Consider the following 22,690-nt stretch of genomic DNA (forward strand, 5'->3'; position numbering starts at 1 on the left):
TACCGTCCTGTAGGTTTTCACTCCAACCCTAACAAAGCACACCTCATTCAACAGCTAGAGCAGGGCTGCCCAACCCTGTTCCTGGAGATCTACCATCCTGTAGGTTTTCACTCCAACCCTAACAAAGCCACACCTCATTCAACAGCTAGAGCAGGGCTGCCCGACCCTGTTCCTGGAGAACTATCATCCTGTAGGCGCCAAAGCAGTTAGTATCGTTGAGGGGGGGGCTGGGCTCACCTGTGGTAAGAGCAGGCCTTTCCTCCGGCTGGGTGGGGGGCAGGGTGTCCTCTCCGGGGGGGGCAGCCGGGGGCTGAACAGCATCCTGAGGGCTGACTGCGCCGCCTGGCTCTTCGCCAGCTTCTTACTGCGCCCCGCGCCCTCGAAGATCCGCCCGTCCACCCGTATCGCCATGACGAAGCTCGGCCCCCCCCGGCCCCGCCCCCCCGCCGCCAGGCAGGCGTACCTCAGGCCAGGCCGGAGCTCGTTCAGCAGCCCCACGGGCGTCTTGTCCTGCCCCCGCCCAGCAGGGGGCGCCGTTCTGCGCCCGCCCGGCTTCAGGCCTCGCCTCAGGTCCAGGGCGTGGCAGGCCGGTCGCCCGCGGCAACAGAGGGCAGGCGAGGGGGGCGGCCCTTCGGCGGGGGGCCTCAGGCGTGGGAGGGGGGGAGGGCCGTCGCCGAGCAACAGCGGCTCGAACCCCTTGAACAGGGTCTCGGGGAAGCCCTCCCGGTCGGACGTGAAGTCGAGCAGGGGCAGCTCCCCCGGCCCCAGCGCCAGGTGCGCCTCCGAGGCGTTGGGCAACTGGACGAAGGACCGCAGGGCGCGCTCCGCGGCGGCCATCTTGGCCTTCTTCTTGGTGGGGCCGTCGCCGAGGTGGACGAGGCCGTCGACCTCCACGCGCACGCTGAAGACGGGGGCGTGCACGGGGCCGGTCTGGGACACCACGTCGAAGCGCAGGCCCGGGCGCAGCTCGTTCAGCTGCTCCACCGCGCTGCGCGCCGTCGCCCGCCACCACCAGCGCTTCCTGTCCGCCGCCGCCCGCTTCCTGTGCCCCTCCGCCGCCGCCGCCCCCGCCGCCCGCTTCCTCTTCGCACAGGAAGTCCCGCCCCCGGCCGCGTCCCAGCGCCAGTGCCTGGGGACGCCGGCGCGGTCGCCTATGTTCCCGAAATCGCGGTTCTCCTTGACCTCGGCGCTGCTGGTACCTGGGCAGAGGCACACAAACGCCCTTTTAGCTGATGCTTTTAGGCAAAGCGACTTACAGTTGATTAGACTAAGCAGGGGACAATCCCCCCCTGGAACAATGTGGGGTTAAGGGCCTTGCTCAAGGGCCCAACGGCTGTGCGGATCTTATTGTTTAACTCACAGAGCGTGTGACCACACCAGCTGAATGGAGTAAGAGCAGAGCGCAGTTGGGTTACTTACTCAAACTGTCCTCGTCCTCCCCAGGACTGAAGCAGCGGAAAGGGCTGTTGAACGCAGACAGCACACTGACTCTACCTGCAGTCAAACAGAAACAGCACACAGCACACTGACTCTACCTGCAGTCAAACAGAAACAGCACACTGACTCTACCTGCAGTCAAACAGAAACAGCACACAGCACACTGACTCTACCTGCAGTCAAACAGAAACAGCAGACAGCACACTGACTCTACCTGCAGTCAAACAGAAACAGCACACAGCACACTGACTCTACCTGCAGTCAAACAGAAACAGCAGACAGCACACTGACTCTACCTGCAGTCAAACAGAAACAGCACACAGCACACTGACTCTACCTGCAGTCAGACAGAAACAGCACACTGACTCTACCTGCAGTCAAACAGAAACAGCACACAGCACACTGACTCTGCCTGCAGTCAAACAGAAACAGCACACTGACTCTACCTGCAGTCAAACAGAAACAGCAGACAGCACACTGACTCTACCTGCAGTCAAACAGAAACAGCACACAGCACACTGACTCTACCTGCAGTCAGACAGAAACAGCACACTGACTCTACCTGCAGTCAAACAGAAACAGCACACGGACTCTACCTGCTGTCAGACAGAAACAGCACACTGACTCTACCTGCAGTCAAACAGAAACAGCACACAGCACACTGACTCTGCCTGCAGTCAAACAGAAACAGCACACTGACTCTACCTGCAGTCAAACAGAAACAGCAGACAGCACACTGACTCTACCTGCAGTCAAACAGAAACAGCACACAGCACACTGACTCTACCTGCAGTCAGACAGAAACAGCACACTGACTCTACCTGCAGTCAAACAGAAACAGCACACGGACTCTACCTGCTGTCAGACAGAAACAGCACACTGACTCTACCGGCAGTCAAACAGAAACAGCACACTGACTCTACCTGCAGTCAAACAGAAACAGCACACGGACTCTACCTGCAGTCAAACAGAAACAGCACACGGACTCTACCTGCTGTCAAACAGAAACAGCACACTGACTCTACCTGCAGTCAAACAGAAACAGCACACGGACTCTACCTGCTGTCAGACAGAAACAGCACACTGACTCTACCTGCAGTCAAACAGAAACAGCACACTGACTCTACCTGCAGTCAAACAGAAACAGCACACGGACTCTACCTGCAGTCAAACAGAAACAGCACACTGACTCTACCTGCAGTCAAACAGAAACAGCACACTGACTCTACCTGCAGTCAAACAGAAACAGCACACGGACTCTACCTGCTGTCAGACAGAAACAGCACACTGACTCTACCTGCAGTCAAACAGAAACAGCAGACAGCACACTGACTCTACCTGCAGTCAAACAGAAACAGCACACAGCACACTGACTCTACCTGCAGTCAAACATACACACCAGACAGCACACTGACTCTATCTGCAGTCAAACAGACATGTCATTCACTCAATAAGAGACTGCCTCTTCCCAGCCCACAGAAATATAATCTGTAGGTGTGTATGTTCCTGTTAACACAAATTTAATTTCATTTAATTACACTCCATTTTATTTCACAGATTTATCCAAAGAGACGCACACAAGAGTGCATATCAAGGTCATTAGAACAGTCCATTCACAAAGAATCAGTTGTATGGTCATGAACATTATTTCTAGTACACATTGAAAATTGTCAGTAAATAATTACGACAAACCGCAATCTTCACAACAATCCACAATAGTTGTTCAATAGTTCAGAAGTATCCATCCGAACCACTGTATTGCAAATGTATTCAGAAGCGTGCCACACTCTAAAAGAGACGTGCTATTTTTAACACATTTACAGATGCGCTTGGGCTGTGTGGATTCTGACACAGTGAATGTGCAAGCCATTCGCTTCAATGGGCTCAACAACTGATCTGGCAACACATTGGGTCTGTCGTTTTTTTTTTACAGCAGGGTCAGAGATCATACAGGGGCAGGGCTCTGAGTCACGGGCGCTGGGTCAGAGATCATACAGCAGGGCTCTGAGCCACGGGCGCTGGGTCAGAGATCATACAGCAGGGCTCTGAGTCACGGGCGCTGGGTCAGAGATCATACAGCAGGGCTCTGAGTCACGGGCGCTGGGTCAGAGATCATACAGCAGGGCTCTGAGCCACGGGCGCTGGGTCAGAGATCATACAGCAGGGCTCTGAGTCACGGGCGCTGGGTCAGAGATCATACAGCAGGGCTCTGAGTCACGGGTGCTGGGTCAGAGATCATACAGGGGCAGGGCTCTGAGTCACGGGCGCTGGGTCAGAGATCATACAGGGGCAGGGCTCTGAGTCACGGGCGCTGGGTCAGAGATCATACAGCAGGGCTCTGAGTCACGGGCGCTGGGTCAGAGATCATACAGCAGGGCTCTGAGTCACGGGCGCTGGGTCAGAGATCATACAGCAGGGCTCTGAGTCACGGGCGCTGGGTCAGAGATCATACAGGGGCAGGGCTCTGAGTCACGGGCGCTGGGTCAGAGATCATACAGGGGCAGGGCTCTGGGTCACGGGCGCTGGGTCAGAGATCATACAGCAGGGCTCTGGGTCACGGGCGCTGGGTCAGAGATCATACAGCAGGGCTCTGAGTCACGGGCGCTGGGTCAGAGATCATACAGCAGGGCTCTGAGTCACGGGCGCTGGGTCAGAGATCATACAGCAGGGCTCTGAGTCACGGGCGCTGGGTCAGAGATCATACAGGGGCAGGGCTCTGAGTCACGGGCGCTGGGTCAGAGATCATACAGGGGCAGGGCTCTGAGTCACGGGCGCTGGGTCAGAGATCATACAGGGGCAGGGCTCTGAGTCACGGGCGCTGGGTCAGAGATCATACAGGGGCAGGGCTCTGAGTCACGGGCGCTGGGTCAGAGATCATACAGGGGCAGGGCTCTGAGTCACGGGCGCTGGGTCAGAGATCATACAGCAGGGCTCTGAGTCACGGGCGCTGGGTCAGAGACCGTGTGGCTCAGAGAAGGCGTGTCGGCCTCTAGGATCGCGAGATCTTTCCGTCCGGGTCACAGGGTGAACTGGGCTGTCAGCTAACACGGGTAACTGGATTAGATGGGGTACAACTGGCTACCAGATTGGGAGAATATGGGGAAACATAAGAAACCAAAAAAAAAGAGAATTACTGACATATTAAAAACATTTTGAGTAGCCAACACGTAAACATTTCAAAAGTGTTCAGAATGAACACAACCTGTGGCCAAACACTCTTGACCCAGCATATGTGTGGAAAAAAATGAGGCATCTCTTGTTGGAGTGCAGCTACCCGTTTCGGGGCTTTCTTTAGCGGAAGCACGTGACCCAGGTCCCTGTCCCGATTCCAACACCCGTCTTCTCACCTTCTCCTGATCCATACCAAAAGCTTTCCAGCTTGACCAAACATAAGAACGTTTTTTCTGTGATATTTTCTAACTTCAGGCGTCTCCATACAGGTTTACTTGATGCACAAAACTCTAGATTCGCATCAACAGCGTTTAGACGGAAGCCCCACGGAGGGGTCCGCGACAGGAGGAGAAAGAGACGGAGGGAGGAAACCAAAAGAAAGAAACGAAGGGATGGACAACAGACCTGGCACGGTGCAGCCCACTTCCACCGCAGGGCCCCAGAAAGCCTCTTCCCGTCAGAAGGCGGTTTGGTGCCGTCTCCTCAGTGCTCCTCGAGATTACGCAGAATGCCTGAGTAATTGATATATTTTTCATGAGTGCTCAGTGATTTTAATGAGCGCGGAGGAACCCACATTAAAGCGTCGAGATCGCGCTGGGACGGGACTCCCGCCTGATGAAGCTCCAGAAAGCGTCGCTGGATGAATGCGCACACAGGCGCAGAAGCCACTGTTTTGGACGAAATTGTGTTAAGAAGAAAGCACTTTGAAGCATAATAAATGCGTGCCTTCTTACTGAGTGAGAAGAGTTTCAAAAGTTTTATTTCTCTCTCTCTCTCTCGGGGACAAGCGGCCCAAGCAGCAGACAAAGCTGTCGGTCCAGGACGAACACTCACTACACGCGTACCAATACGCCCAGAGAAGATCTCAATCGACTCAACTCTCCGTATCCGGGGGTCATTTCACAAAGCAGGGTTACTGAGTTAGCGGGATAACTGCACTGAGTAAAACCCACAAAGCAGGATTACTGAGTTAGCTGGATAACTGCACTGAGTAAAACCCATAAAGCAGAATTACTGAGTTAGCTGGATAACCGCACTGAGTAAAACCCACAAAGCAGGATTACTGAGTTAGCTGGATAACTGCACTGAGTAAAACCCACAAAGCAGGATTACTGAGTTAGCTGGATAACTGCACTGAATAAAACCCACAAAGCAGGATTACTGAGTTAGCTGGATAACTGCACTGAGTAAAACCCACAAAGCAGGATTACTGAGTTAGCTGGATAACTGCACTGAGTAAAACCCACAAAGCAGGATTACTGAGTTAGCTGGATAACTGCACTGAGTAAAACCCACAAAGCAGGATTACTGAGTTAGCTGGGTAACTGCACTGAGTAAAACAGACAAAGAAGGATTATTGAGTTAGCTGGGTAACAGTACTCAGTAAAACCCAGAACAGGGCCCTGTTTCACAAAGCAGGATTACTGAGTTAGCTGGATAACTGCACTGAGTAAAACCCGGAAAACCTCCTTTCTACTTCAGTCCATGTGCAGTTACCCAGGCAACTCAGTAATCCTGCTTCGTGAAACAGGGCCCAGATTTTTACCACGTAATAAACATACTTTATTTATAGTTATAACAGTTATTGAAAGCCTCTGATTCATATAGTCTGCAGCACCTGTTTAAAGTTGACATATAATAAGCAAATTTGGAAAAATAAAAATATCATAAAACGGCCAGCTTTCCCCAAAAATGAGGAAAACATTTTTCATACAGTACTTGAACAAAATGACAGTCAGGATTGCTGGTGACTCATGGTGACGTAAATGTAAAAAATGAAGACATGGTGCACAGACCAAACTGCTTCGAGCCAAGGTCAAAGGTCACACAGCGGAATGGTCAATGTTACATCAACACTGACTAAACACATTTCACCCTGGTTGATTCAATATCAGGGAGAAAATTCAGGGATTTCAAATTGAGGAGATTGCGTCTTTTCCTGGCAACAAGCAAAAGGAAATAATTCTGAGTATCCCCTCCTTCCCAGAGATGGATTCTGGAGGAATTTTCTGGATGCTAAGACAAGGTCAGTCTCATTAAGAAAACTTTGACCAAATTGACCAATGCTACAATTTGTTGGCCTGGATTTTGGGGGATATTTATTTCAGCAAGAAATATTGCCAATGACTTATAATTATAAGTCAATTTCTCTTGTCAAGCAAACAATAACTTTAAACAAGCACATCTTTTTGGAGCTGCAGAGCTACAATAAGCTGTCTGTCAATGCCTTGTTTGAACCAATCAAAAAATGGCTCTCTACAGCAGAATGCAATCATTGGTTCATAGCCATCCACAGACTGTAGCTCCAGCCATTCTGTGTCTCATTTTCATCCCGTACAGCACAATTATCGGAGATCAGGGTCTCTTGTGACACGGGGGTCCATTGTGACCCAATGTTTTTGTTTTTTTTCGCGGTCGGAAACAAGCTAGCCTGCTGTACGTCACAGTGCACAACCCCCCATACATGTCCTTTTTCACCACGGATTTCAACGGACCGGTTCCTGCCAATTTTGTACTCAGAAAACAATGCGTAACAATCGACCCCCGTGTCACAACGGACCCCGATCTCCCCGACTGTGCTTACAGTGCGCACGATTAATGCCTCCGGCCCGGAGGAAGCCGGGAAGGTGGATGTATGCAGCAAGTGATTCATTATGCGCCACGAGACAACACAGGAAAAGAGTCATCCAGCATAACCGCTGATTAAAGAGTCATCCAACATAACCGCTGATTAAAGAGTCATCCAACATAACCGCTGATTATGCTCGGTTCCACATGCTCCCTTGGCCTGGCACATAAAGATAATGAAAATGTAATTTCATACGACTGAAATATTGCCCTCCTCCACCAGACAGGTGTAATTTACAAAGCTAACGAAGAAGGCCTTTTGTGACGGCCCTCATTGTAAACTGTAATTAAGCCCGGGGCCTATCGCCATTCTGCAGCCATAATAAAATATGAAACATATTGGAACATCTGCATTAAAAACCTCTGGCCTAGGCCGGAGCCACGGCTCCTTCAGCGCTCCCAACAGCGCAGTTTGAGAAACACAGAGAGAACGCGCGGCTGTAAGAGCGCAGATCTCGGCCCCTGCGGCCTGATGTTCGCAGTCGCTCAGCACCGAATGAAACCATTTACAGCAGCCGACTGCAGTACATTACAGTCATTCATCTGACGCTTTCATCCAAAGGGACTTGAAGTTGATTAGACTAATCATGGGGCAAGCCCCTCTGGAGCACTGCGAGGTGAAGGGATTTGCTCAGGGGCCCAAAAGCTGCACTGATCGCATTGTGGCTTGGACCACCGACCTTCCGGGTCCCGGTTATGTACTTTAGCCACGATGCTACAGTCTGCCATCTGCGTGGTTAACTCGCCTGACCCGGTTTCTCTGATTTTAAGGTGAAAACAGAAAGCAGGAATCCTTGCGGACCCTGTGGCGGGACCTGGGTTCGGGCCGACGGCACCAGCGGGAAAAGCAGGGGGGGGGGGGGGGGTGGAGAGAACGTGCATTAGGGGAACGGAATGTCTGCGCTCCTTCAAACGTCAGTTCGAAACCACGTCAGTTACAGACGCGACAGACGGGGGAGCGGTGGATCCACACACAGGTCGATCATTTAGACATCACTCATTCCAAACAACTGCTTGCGCACAGAGGAAGGCGATGGACAGAACTTACGTCCGCCGTGTCCCACTCCTCGACTGCAAACGCCAGGCACTCCGCGTCTTAACGGCACAATAGGCCATTTCAGACGTCTAGCGGTCGAGAGAGGTAGAGCAGCGACAAACACCCTCAAACCACAACACTGTTTATCCCTCCCCCTCAAACCACAACACTGTTTATCCCTCCCCCTCAAACCACAACACTGTTTATCCCTCCCCCCCAAACCGCAACACTGTTTATCCCTCCCCCTCAAACCACAACACTGTTTATCCCTCCCCCTCAAACCACAACACTGTTTATCCCTCCCCCTCAAACCACCACACTGTTTATCCCTCCCCCTCAAACCACAACACTGTTTATCCCTCCCCCTCAAACCACCACACTGTTTATCCCTCCCCCCCAAACCACAACACTGTTTATCCCTCCCCCTCAAACCACAACACTGTTTATCCCTCCCCCTCAAACCACAACACTGTTTATCCCTCCCCCTCAAACCACAACACTGTTTATCCCTCCCCCTCAAACCACAACACTGTTTATCCCTCCCCCTCAAACCACAACACTGTTTATCCCTCCCCCTCAAACCACAACCCTGTTTATCCCTCCCCCTCAAACCACAACACTGTTTATCCCTCCCCCTCAAACCACAACACTGTTTATCCCTCCCCCTCAAACCACAACCCTGTTTATCCCTCCCCCTCAAACCATAACACTGTTTATCCCTCCCCCTCAAACCATAACACTGTTTATCCCTCCCCCTCAAACCACAACACTGTTTATCCCTCCCCCTCAAACCGCAACACTGTTTATCCCTCCCCCTCAAACCGCAACACTGTTTATCCCTCCCCCTCAAACCGCAACACTGTTTATCCCACCCCCTCAAACCACAACACTGTTTATCCCTCCCCCTCAAACCGCAACACTGTTTATCCCTCCCCTCAAACCGCAACACTGTTTATCCCTCCCCCTCAAACCACAACACTGTTTATCCCTCCCCCTCAAACCACAACACTGTTTATCCCTCCCCCTCAAACCGCAACACTGTTTATCCCTCCCCCTCAAACCACAACACTGTTTATCCCTCCCCCTCAAACCACAACACTGTTTATCCCTCCCCCCCAAACCACAACACTGTTTATCCCTCCCCCTCAAACCACAACACTGTTTATCCCTCCCCCTCAAACCGCAACACTGTTTATCCCACCCCCTCAAACCACAACACTGTTTATCCCTCCCCCTCAAACCGCAACACTGTTTATCCCTCCCCTCAAACCGCAACACTGTTTATCCCACCCCCTCAAACCACAACACTGTTTATCCCTCCCCCTCAAACCACAACACTGTTTATCCCTCCCCCTCAAACCACAACACTGTTTATCCCTCCCCCTCAAACCACAACACTGTTTATCCCTCCCCCTCAAACCATAAAACTGTTTATCCCTCCCCCTCAAACCACAACACTGTTTCTCCCTCCCCCTCAAACCGCAACACTGTTTCTCCCTCCCCCCCAAACCACAACACTGTTTATCCCTCCCCCTCAAACCACAACACTGTTTATCCCTCCCCCTCAAACCACAACACTGTTTATCCCTCCCCCTCAAACCACAACACTGTTTATCCCTCCCCCTCAAACCGCAACACTGTTTATCCCTCCCCCTCAAACCACAACACTGTTTATCCCTCCCCCCTCAAACCACAACACTGTTTATCCCTCCCCCTCAAACCACAACACTGTTTATCCCTCCCCCTCAAACCACAACACTGTTTATCCCTCCCCCTTCTCTGTGAACGCGCTGACGGTGAAAAGTGGCTGTGGCAATTAGAACCAATTTAATTTAACGAGTGTCGGCCCATCAACTGCATATTTGGAAACTCGAATATAAGGACTATAAACACGGGCAGAGGGCGAGTCAACATGTCAGTGAGCCTTTTTCAATGATAGGAAGGGATTTACATTGGTCTATGTCTATGCTTTAACGCAAAAATCTTGTAATTGTACCTTTAAGATCCAAGAGGAACTCTGAGGCTGAAGCCCAAAAAGGTTCAATGTATTTTTAGTCCCCGAGAAGCACAACTTCAGCAATCGCACCGTTCACAGCGTACACACCAGCAGGCTAAATGAGGCCACATCTATGAATATGTATACATGTTTATATTTGTCATTTCATGAGCGTATCTATATACATATATATATATATATATACATATATATAAACACATTACATATTCTCTTGTTAAACCTATGAAAAATATCAAAGTATGTATGGTTGTGTGTTCATTGTGAAGAGCAAAAAACACGCAAATGAATAAAAGAAAGGAACAGAAATCACAGAGGAGTTAAAAAAACCCCTTACATCACCGACTGCATCTCTCTCTCTCTCTCAGAAGAGTTTCAGTGGAGTTTTGGGCAATACGAGGTTCTACAGTTCTAAGCATAAAATAGAAGCTGTATATAAAATGCAAACCCCAAGCCAATTAGCAATCTGCAAAAATGCTGCTTGTAAAACTGTACACAGTTTCACAGATTGCTAAAGCTGAAGGTGAAGTGAACTGTCGATAGAGCTCAGGTCTTACGTTTCTGATAATCCCAGCTGCGATGCTGTGGGGGAGGCCTGTAGCATAGTGGTTAAATGGAATAATAATAATCCCCGGTGTAGCCACAACAAGATCCGCACAGCCGTTGGGCCCTTGAGCAAGGCCCTTAACCCTGCATTGTTCCAGGGGGAGGACTGTCTCCTGCTTAGTCTAATCAACTGCACATCGCGCTGGATAAGAGCGTCTGCCAAATGCCAATAATGTAATGTTTATGAACGTGAGGGAACAGGAGGAAATGTTAAACTCTCAGCAGGGGATGTGAAAAGGTGAGCGTGTGGCTTTGGGGAGAGGGGAAGATCTGTACCCGGTGTTTACCCCTACAGCAAGCTCTGGGCTCTTTTCTACAGCAGTGTGAGGCGTGTGCGATGTGAGGCAGGAACAGGTACACCTGTGCTTTTAAACCAGTCTGGTGGAGGCAGGAACAGGCACACCCGTGCTTTTAAACCAGTCTGGCAGGAACAGGCATACCTGTGCTTTTAAACCAGTCTGGTGGAGGCAGGAACAGGTACACCTGTGCTTTTAAACCAGTTGGGTGGGGGCAGGAACAGGTACACCAGTGCTTTTAAACCAGTCGGGTGGAGGTAGTACAGTCCTTCTCTGGGAAAACCGTTAACAAGACTGTGTCTCTAAAAAGTGCTAACACACAAACAGGCTTAGCAGCCTGTAGCCTAGTAGGTAAGGTGCATGACCGGGACCCGGACGGTTGGTGGTTCAAGCCCCGGTGTGGCCACGACAAGATCTGCACAGCTGTTGGGCTCTTGACCCCACATTGCTCCAGGGGGGATAGTCCCCTGCTTAGACTAATCCAACTGTAAATCACTTTGGATAAAAGCGTCAGTTGAATAACACATTATTTACACATGACTTTTAATGGGGGAATTTTAGGCATCACACTTTTATGTGACGTTCTCTGTGACAGGTTTCCAGTCCTGTAGTTATTTGATTGGCTGTGTGACCCAATGTGATGACGTGTTTTTGGGGTCTAAGTGGGTGGGTGCTGAACAGCCATCGTCTTTCTCCCTTTAATTATTTTGCAATTGCTTTGAATTAATTTATTTTGAGATTAAGGACCAGGTGTGGGGGCTGTAAGTCACCCATCAGCTGCTAGGTTATGCCACCCTGCCTGCTCTGCTCACCTAAGACAGACAGAGAAGCAGACGGTTTAAAAAAGGGTTGTGTTTGTGTGTGTGTGTGTGAGTGTGCATCTGTCCCTTCACATTTGCTGTCTGTGTGGAATCATTCCATGTCTCCTTGACAACATCAGCAAGGTTGAGAATTCTCAAACATTCCAAATAATGACTGTTGCGCCCTCTGTCACCAGGCAACGGGGGAACCATCGACACAGAACTTAAACTTAAAGCTTTTTCACACAAGGATCTCACTGCCAAATTCCAAGAATAAGACACACAGAATGTGTACATTATTTATGCATTTACGCTTATTGTGGAAAAAAAGACAATTAATAAGCCCTCATTGCTTTCTTTGTTAATATTTCCCAGAACCTTTGATGGTTCGGAGGGCTGAAAGGTAATACTGTTGGAGTCTGTGTGATATTATGAACAACCAAAACATATCAAATATATATGTTTTGGTATATTATTGTTATTGTATATATATTGTTCTTTCCATGTAAGCATAATAAGAACACATACAGTGCTGTATTCAACAATTGCATCTTTTTCAGCAGCGAAATATTACACACATCAGTCAAATTTAACCATGTTCTAGCAATTATCTGATTAGAATGTGAAACAGTTTAAAAACTTCAATTAACTCAAGAAACGACAGCCTGATGCAATTTAAATATCACTATTTAAACACATTACACAACACTTCATGTATATGCACTAGTTATGGATGTGATTTGTGGAAGAACCTATGCACTTGTAAATCGCTATGGATTAAAAGCGTCTGCCAAATGACAAAAATGTAAATGTATGATGACTATTTAGATATGCTGCCCTGGGGGTGCTGCCCTGAGACACCTAACCCCCATTTGCTCCTGACCAGCTGATTGTTGCCTTTCATGGCAGCCTATCGCCGTTGGTGTGTGTGTGTGTGTGTATATGAACGGGTGAATGAGAAGCGTCAATTGTACAGCGCTTTGGCTAAAGGCGCTATATAAATGCCAACCATTTACCATTTACTAAAAATGACAGACAATTTTGCAGCAAAGGGCCCTTTGTTAAAGACTGGATTCATGCAATGTGACCTTGATTTTGGATAAAATGCAACAAAACACAGTTTGGTCAGCCACATCCGCCAAAACGAATGAAAACGTGCGTTTGCACTGAAAGAAAAGGAACTCGTGTAATTATTCGGAAGTCAGAGTTAAGGACAACCACCAAGTGGAAGCAGGGCTGTAAAGAACAACACACCCACTTTCACTGTAAAAAATAAATAAAAAGCAATTTCAGAGGTAGAATCGCACACAATACAAACCAGGCAGCGTTTCACAAAGCTGCTAGACTTGGTGAGAATAGCTCCGCTCAACCCAATTTAAAAGGGAATTTATCCACCGCGGTGTAGCAGCACGGTAATAGTGATGTTCAGTAATTCATCCTCTAAGCCTCGGGACAAACCTATCTCACAGGAGCACACACAACGTTCCTTTCTTAACGGACGTGAATCGGGTTTCAAAAGCCTTATGAAAACAGAGAGCGAACTGAAGCAGTAACATGTTATTACATTACATTATTGGCATTGGGCAGACGCTCTTATCCAGAGCGACGTACAGTTGTTTAGACTAAGCAGGAGACAATCCTCCCCTGGAGAAATGCAGGCCTTGCTCAAGGGCCCAACGGCTGTGCGGATCTTATTGTGGCTACACCGGGATTCAAACCCCAAACCTTGCGTGTCCCAGTCATTTACCTTAACCACTACGCTACAGGCCTTTTTTATTTTATTTTATTTTATTTTATTTTAATTTATTTTATTTTATTTTATTTATACCGTAACCACTACGCTACAGGACGGCCCGGCGTTATGTTACGATTAAGTCGCCCAGCCTTCTACAACGTATAGACGATTCAAGGCATCGTTTGCTGTACCCTAAATGAGCATATGCCTAGATCTGTTCAATAGGTCATAAAAATAACTTTTCCCGTTCTAAATAAGTCACGGATAACGGCGCATTTCATTTATTTTATCGGACTACGCCGGACCCGTTACACTTCAGCGAGCAGACGTGTTGCTGAATGTGTGCGGTCGTGAGCCAGGAGCCGATGTGTGTTTCACGTGACCCCTGTGAGCGACCCCGTGACCCCGTAACGTCATCCCGTAACCTCATCCCGTAACCTCATCCCGTATCGTCATCCCGTAACCTCATCCCGTAACCTCATCCCGTAACCTCATCCCGTAACAACGTCATCCCGTAACGTCATCCCGCAACGTCATCCCGTAACCTCATCCCGTAACGTCATCCCGTAACGTCATCCCGTAACGTCATCCCGTAACGCCATCCCGTAATGTCATCCCGTAACGCCATCCCGTAACCTCATCCCGTAACCTCATCCCGTAACGTCATCCCGTAACGTCATCCCGCAACGTCATCCCGTAACGTCATCCCGTAACGCCATCCCGCAACGTCATCCCGTAACGTCATCCCGTAACGCCATCCCGCAACGTCATCCCGTAACGCCATCCCGTAACGTCATCCTCTGGCCCGTCGCTTTCTCCACCCGAGCACTATATGGGCATAATTCTGCTTCAGTGGTTCACACAAATAACCAGTCGAAGTTTTAGGCGGCACGGATGGTGCAGTGGGTAATCACTGCCGCCTCACAGCAAGGTGGTCCTGGGTTTGAATCCCGGTCGGCCGGGGCCTCTCTGTGCGGAGTTTGCATGTTCTCCCCGTGTCTGCATGGGTTTCCTCCCACAGTCCAAAGACATGCAGGTTAGGCTGATTGGAGAGTCTAAATTGCCCATAGGTATGAGTGTATGAGTGTGTGAGTGAATGGTGTGTGTGCCCTGCGATGGACTGGCGACCTGTCCAGGGTGTATTCCTGCCTTTCGCCCCAATGTATGCTGGGATAGGCTCCAGGCCCCCTGCGACCCTGTTCAGGATAAGTGGGTTAGGATAATGAATGAATGAATTTCCGGTTTGAGCTGACACCGACTTCACGTCAATTATTCAGCAATATGTCTGCTCACGGAAGTGTCACGGGATCGACATAGTCCGATAAAATAAATGAAATATGTAATTATGCATGACTTATTTAGCTTTTCGAGAATGGGGAAAGTTATTTTCATAATATATTGAACATATCTAGGTATATGCTCATTTTGAGTACAGGTACCCTTTAACATTAATGACAAGGAAGACAGCTGTTCATTTCCAATGGTTTTCTCCATGTAGTTTATTGTAACATTCCCACGGGCACTTTTAGTCCTCCCACAGACTGGGGGCGCTGTTGCCCCAGAGCCCGAGGAGGATTTTAACAGGTCATGAGTTTACCTGAGCTGCAGAATAAACCAAGCGGCCAATTCCCTGGTCAGACGGTACTCACTAGCACGACTGCGGTTGTCCAGTGTAGGTCATTCAGACCCGTTTTCAATGTAAAGTCAATGGTACAATGGCGATCAAAATACAAAGTCAATCTTTTTTTTTTTTTCTTCTACAACAAAATGTTGTCGCAATCTGTGTTTTTTAAATTAATCTAATAACTCCCCATATGCCGACAAGTTATTGTGTTATTAGGACAATACAGCAATACTTTGTGGACGAATCAGGTACAGTTTGCGTCTCTCTCTCTCTCAGGCACTTGCGCAGTGTCTGGCTCCAAACTGTACAAAATGGCGGGCGCCAGTAAACTAGACATCCCGGGCTTGAAAAACGCTTTTCAGGAGCCCGTGGATAGTCAGTGGCTGACGTAACTGGCGCTGGGTCCACATTTTCCCTCCAGTCTGTGGAATAAACAGACTCCAGCTCTGACAGCGATGGGATTACGAGTCTGAGTCTGCAGGCCAGTGTCTGTCCCAGAGAGCCTCCTTCACGCACTCAACAGCCAGAGAGAAAAACGAGCCCCATTATCCTCCCTTCTGCCTGCAGTTCAGCAGTGTATACCTCTCAGTGCTCTCAAAATCGAAACTGTCCCGTTTCCTCATATGAAAAAAAACAAAAACAATACCCAGAGACACTGCAAACGCACGGTGACACAGCGCTGAGCAAAAATCCCACCCCAGATTTTGGTCTTTTTTGATTAGTTTATTTCTTTGAGCACATCCCTCACAATTCATTCAGGAGGGCAAAGAATGGTCTTTGTTATTTTCAGATTTTCAGATTTTAAGCCGATTCTCAAGGCTTATGCACAGCGTTCACAGACTGAAATGCCTCTTCACTGAAATGACTGAAGTGAAAGAAAAGAAGAGTGTACCCTGGACTAACCCCACCCCCACCCCAAATAATATGCGCGTTTATCAGGTTCTCGTTTAGACCACCTCAGTTCCCTTCACGCCCTGTTAAACAGTCACTCCTCTCATGCTCAAGGTTAGTTCAGGCGAGAGTCTCACTGGCACTAAAAAGAAGGATCACATCCCCCCCCTATCTTAGCCTCCTTACGTTAGCTTCCAGTCCATTTTAAGACTTAAAGGTACAATGGGTAATTTCGGACTTCTAACAGCCAAGAGAGGAACTGCAGCAACAAACACCTTCAAACCACAACACTGTTTATCCCTCCCCCTTCTCTATGAATGTGCTGACATTGAAACGCCATTGGCTGCGGCAATTAGAACCAATTTCCAACCAATGAGCTATAAACACAGGCAGAGGGTGAGTCAACATGTCACTGAGCCTTTTTCAATGATAGGAAGGGATTTATAATGGTCTTGTAACAATGTTTTGACACAGAAATCTTTCCTAATGTACCTTTAAGATCCAAGAGGAACTCTGAGGCTGAACCCCTAAGAAGGTTCAGTGTATTTTTAGTCCCCGCTGCTCACACGAGAAGCACAACTTCAGCAATCGCGCCGTTCACAGCGTACACACCTCCACTCAGGCCGACGCAACACTGTCATACACACCACATAGCGGCTGTCACGAGGTGGCATACCAGATGATGTCAGGCTATGTCAAAATGACATAAGTGTCGTACTTTTATAAACCTTCACGAAAGTAACATCTGCCACAACATTTGCCAATAAAAAGTATGACAGTAAACCTGACATCGTCTGTTATGCCACCTGGTGACAGCTGTTGTGTCATGTGTTATGTCAGCCAATATACTGTACATTTGCACTGTTCAGTCAAAACGCAATCAGATATAGGCAACTCTATCAGAGTAAAATGTACTCTCTCTCTCTCTCTCTCTCTCTCTCTCTAGAGAGAGAGAGAGAGTTGAATAACACGGATGTTAGTTTGCTGTGTACAACAGGAGGGTCCTGACCTCTGACCTCTGACCTCACGCACGCACAGATAATTAAGAGTGAAAGTTTGCCAGCGGATATGAATGATGCATCGGCAGTCGCACGTCCCACAGAGGAGAGAGCGTTTGTGACAGAGAGGAGGATACGGCCGCGCAGACCCTGTCCGGGCCCGACAGCTTCTCCCTCCGCCATCCGCCTCGCACGCACCCGACACCGCCGAGCACTCTGGGTAACTCCGCCAAGCGCCATACATAATTCACTCACGTACCAAAACACTGGCTGTTCCGCACTTCATTATACGCGCATAAATATTGATGTAGGATTACAACGTTATTGGCAGGACATGGGAAATACGGTATGATGAATGCTGGGACGAATTAAAACCCACCCTCGCACAGCCCGAAGAAGCAGGCAGTCAATTAGCCAGGATAATAGCATTGTAAAACTTTAACATACCGTCGTGGATTTGTGCCGTTTACAGATGTATTATTTATGTACACAAATGAACACACTGATTCAGTTTTACAATAAATAGTTGTACCAATGTGCTGTACAAAATATACACGTGAAAAATACTACATATGCAAACATAAAACACACAGGACAAACGTTATTTATTTAAAATCTATTTAAAATGTTACTCAACTATTTCCAGAGGTATTTTAAGCCACACCAAAACATTGTAAAACCACATCCAAGTTAGGTGACCATGTTGTCAACTTATGATTAAGCTTCTGTGGCTGTCCAACAGCAGGATCAATTAATTTCTCACACCAACAGACAAAGTGAACAGCAGTTAGACTGCAAAACACCCGCCAGAACGGCACCCTGCGATGACATAAGGCAGGCCTGGATCTTCATATCTATATCAGGATATCATTCTGCCTGTCAGCCTTCCCTGGCTTGCTGTGGGTCATTTTCAACAAGAAAAACAAGGGCTTAACCAAACTTAATCTGAAAATAATTGGAAAAATATGTTTGTTATTTACCCGGCCCGCGGTTTCCTGCACACTCAGTAGACTAATTAGAAAACACGACTTAAAGCACATTTATCATTATTTCAGAGTCTACAGAGACAAGTGCGCACTTTTCAGGCGGTGGGCTAATTAAATGTGCTTTGTCTAAGGCAGACGAGCCGCGTGGTCTCATTAAGTAATCGAGCACTGAATCAATGCTCTGAATTCCAGCCAAAAACACGTGAGTATTAGCATGCCGCAGACCGAGTCAGCTCTGAACGGCAAGGCCAAACAAACCAAAATCATAACTCATCTGAGGCAGAACATGTAATTAATGGCTTCGATTTTATCTCTAAACTGAGTCTTAATTAAAACAAATAATGTTTTTTTTTATTTTTTTATATTTAGTTAAGGAGTGAATCCATGTCTGTGCTGTGACCTGCTGTAATTAGACACCTTGTTTTCACACTGTAGTTTGATGAAACAGCGTGATTGTGATAATAATGCACGCCAAACAATGTATTTACAACTTTTAATGTAAAGTTGCCAGAACAAATTTCAGGAAAGATGCTTTTCCAATGCAAAGTTGATTGAACGTTTTTGAAACTCATTCACCGATGGCCTGATTCTTTAGTGCCTACTACACTTAAATTTCATGTCAAGCGAGACCAAAACTGCCAAAAATCAGAGACACTGCAAACGCACTGTTGTAAAGCGCTGCACAAAAATCCCACCCCAGATTTAGCTCTTTTTTGATTAGTTTATTTCTTTGAGCACATCACTCACAATTCATTTAGGAAGGCAACGAACGGTCTTTGTTATTTTATCAGATTTTAAGCCGATTCTCAAGGCTTATGCACAGCGTTCACAGACTAAAATGCCTCTTCACTGAAATGACTGAAGGGAAAGGAAAGAAGAGCGTACGCTGGACTAACCCCTAGAGACAGATGAAATCAAAGTAGGCAATATGTAAAAAGACTTAATCATACAAATGAAAAATATAAAAGTATAAAGTTATTAAAACTGAATATGAAAGTGAAGTGAAAGTGTTGTTTGTCTGAACGGTGTCAATTCCAGCTGAAGGCAATATTGCTACCACGTACATTGGTCAAAACAGTAGTTTGTATTATTATTATTATTATTATTATTATTAATATCAATATTAATATTATTATCATCATGTAGTATATGTGGGCATTCTGTGTTGATTTCTGCAGGCAGAACGCACGTTGGGGTTTGATTGAACCAGGACTTTAGACTGTACACACACACACACACAGTATACACACACATACACCCATAATGATTGGTGTTCATTACCTTCCTCAGCAAACAGCCCCGGGGCTTCATAATGTGTGTGTATCAATCTCCCTCGTCTTGTAGTGTCATTAATAAAGCTGAGGAAGGGCTTTTCAGAGCCCCCCCCCGACCACCAAAAAATATCTTTCCAGAGTAAATAATGTTTAATGCTGATCTCTTACCACTTCTATCTGTGATGGCTCACTGCTGCTCTCCTGGCTCAAGTTAATCAGAGGTCCGTCTCAACGCGTCACAGGTTTAGAGACGAGCTGGAATCAAAACTATTTAGTCAGGTCTTGATTACCGTATGAACACGTCCTAAATTATATATTCCATAAAATTGATAAAATTGTAATCCTTGTGTGTTTTCACACCAAAGCTTTTTTTTGTCTGCAGATACTGCAGCCCCCAAGGACTGGAGTTAAACCCGCAGACACTGCAGCCCTCCAGGACTGGAGTTAAACCTGCAGACACTGCGGCCCTCCAGGACTGGAGTTAAACCTGCAGACACTGCGGCCCTCCAGGACTGGAGTTAAACCTGCAGACACTGCAGCCCTCCAGGACTGGAGTTAAACCTGCAGACACTGCGGCCCTCCAGGACTGGAGTTAAACCTGCAGACCCTGCGGCCCCTCCAGGACTGGAGTTAAACCTGCAGACACTGCAGCCCTCCAGGACTGGAGTTAAACCTGCAGACACTGCGGCCCTCCAGGACTGGAGTTAAACCTGCAGACACTGCGGCCCTCCAGGACTGGAGTTAAACCTGCAGACACTGCGGCCCTCCAGGACTGGAGTTAAACCTGCAGACACTGCGGCCCTCTAGGACTGGAGTTAAACCCGCAGACACTGCAGCCCTCCAGGACTGGAGTTAAACCTGCAGACACTGCGGCCCGCCAGGACTGGGGTTTGGCTGGATAACTGCACTGAGAAAAACCCACAAAGCTGGATTACTAAATTAGCTGGATAACTGCACTGAGTAAAACCCACAAAGCAGGATTACTGAGTTAGCTGGATAACTGCACTGAGTAAAACCCACAAAGCAGGATTACTGAGTTAGCTGGATAACTGCACTGAGTAAAACCCACAAAGCAGGATTACCGAGTTAGCTGGATAACTGCACTGAGTAAAACCCACAGAGCAGGATTACTGAGTTAGCTGGATAACTGCACTGAGTAAATCCTGGAACAGCTCTTTTTACTTCAGTCCATGTTCCAGATTTGAGAGGGTTCCAGGTTGTAAAGAGCAGTTATCCAGCTAACTCAGTAATCCTGCTTTGTGGGTTTTACTCAGTGCAGTTATCCAGCTAACGCAGTAATCCTGCTTTGTGAGTTTTACTCAGTGCAGTTATCCAGCTAACTCAGTAATCCTGCTTCGTGAAACAGGGCCCAGCACTGCATCAAGCCTGAACTCGATCATCTCTAAGATTCTTCACTCGACTGCATGACCTGGCAAGTTGTTTAACGCAAGGGTAACCCTCTTTACCGGGCCCAGCGGAAAAAAACACCCACAATATGTTCATATTACATTATCAAACCTGTTCATGAGTTTACAACTATTAAACTTTCCACAAAATGGAATTTAGAATAGATTCACTTTGAGAGGTATGTGATAGCAATGCATACCGCCAGTCACTGATATGAATATGAAATATGCAGTATATAATGTTTTATATTGCTTTTATTTGAGCAGGATATGAAGATACATCAATAATAAAGACTATGAATCAGTGGTGTGGCAAACGGAACTGGCCCAGCTGACTGGCGGGAAAGCAGGGCGTTTGAGTTTTCAATTTGATTAAACTTTTAAAAGCAAAAGAACGAGAGACAGTCCTCAAACATGACTGTGACTATGCCCATTCGCTGAGGCACAATGAAATAAAAGAGCTCCGATTGGCCGGCTGATAACCACCTGACCTCCAGACAAAGTTGTAAAGTCATTTAATAATCTCAAAGAAAAGAATGATTGCTTGAGTTCAGCTTCGCCTTGATATCACAAGCAGACATGCAGTCTGCAGAAATATAAAGGACGCTGCTGAACATGCACTGAAAATTGGATTTTGTGCACTGAATTATCACTGAGGTCACTCAATGGATAGATAATAATGAACCAAAAAAAGATGGGAAATTATATTCAAGCACTCTCTAAAAACACCATAATGACTGAACGGAGATGTTAGGCGCCGGCATTCTCGGTACGACGTGACTTCTGTACCAGAAGCCGTCTCTAAATTATCTGTCTACTGCCGTCTTTATTTTTTCCCCAGGATCCAAACATTTTTAAAAACGTGCTCACACGAGTCAGAACTATCCACAGAGCAAATGAAGAATATTTAATCAGCGCAGTGAATGCTGCAAGTGGTCCGTCGGTTCCTCCCGGGGTCACAGTCTGTAAGCCGTATCGGGTATAACGCGCGGAAAATTAACCCTGCCAGAATACAAGCCGTGGTTCACTGCACTGCATCGCCCACAGATCAGCCGGGGCTGTCGGCTTTGAAGCAGTACCCCCTGTAAACCAGCCATGAAAAATGGAATGCAAAAATGCTTCTTGTTTGCCAACTGTACAGAGGCAATTCCGCTAAGAGATTCTCTGTCATCTTCAGCCTTTCTCTGTTCAAATCTATTTCGGGCTTTGGGTGATTAGCCAACCGTTTCTAAGCGGGGGTGGCAATTTATGAAAACCGAAATACTTCATTAATATCAAGCAAATTCCAAGATGGTGAACTATACAACAGCGATGAGGGACTGTGTTGGCTTGCACACTTCCTCCATCCATCCATTATCTGAACCCGCTTATCCTGAACAGGGTCGCAGGGGGGCTGGAGCCTATCCCAGTATACATTGGGTGAAAGGCAGGAATACACCCTGGACAGGTCGCCAGTCCATCACAGGGCACACACTCATACCCACGGGCAATTTAGACTCTCCAATCAGTCTAACCTGCATGTCTTTGGACTGTGGGAGGAAACCCACACGAACACGGGGAGAACATACAAACTCCACACAGAGAGGCCCCGGCTGACCGGGATTCAAACCCAGGACCTCCTTGCTGTGAGACGGCAGTGCTACTAACCTGTCATTTAGTTGACACTTTGATCCAAAGGGACTTAAGAGTTGATTAGAGTAAGCAGGGGACATTCCCCTACCAGAGCAATGTAGGGGCCGACATTGGCTCAGGAGGTTAGAGCAGTCGTCTCATTGGCTCAGGAGGTAA

The 22,690-nt window shown here is 47.7% G+C and overlaps 1 protein-coding gene across 1 annotated transcript in view; it reads right to left on the reverse strand.

The window, feature by feature from the left end:
• LOC133137357 (double-stranded RNA-specific editase B2-like) overlaps positions 1-22,690 on the reverse strand; it is a 77,032-nt gene that overhangs the window by 28,229 nt on the left and 26,113 nt on the right. The window contains exons 2-3 of the mRNA XM_061255583.1: positions 1,420-1,494; positions 238-1,199 (exon numbers count right to left, since the gene is read on the reverse strand). Coding sequence (XP_061111567.1) covers positions 238-1,199; positions 1,420-1,494 — 1,037 coding nt within the window. The remainder of the gene's footprint in view (positions 1-237; positions 1,200-1,419; positions 1,495-22,690) is intronic.

Source organism: Conger conger, chromosome 9 (assembly GCF_963514075.1).
Source record: "Conger conger chromosome 9, fConCon1.1, whole genome shotgun sequence".
In the NCBI taxonomy this organism is placed as follows: domain Eukaryota; kingdom Metazoa; phylum Chordata; class Actinopteri; order Anguilliformes; family Congridae; genus Conger; species Conger conger.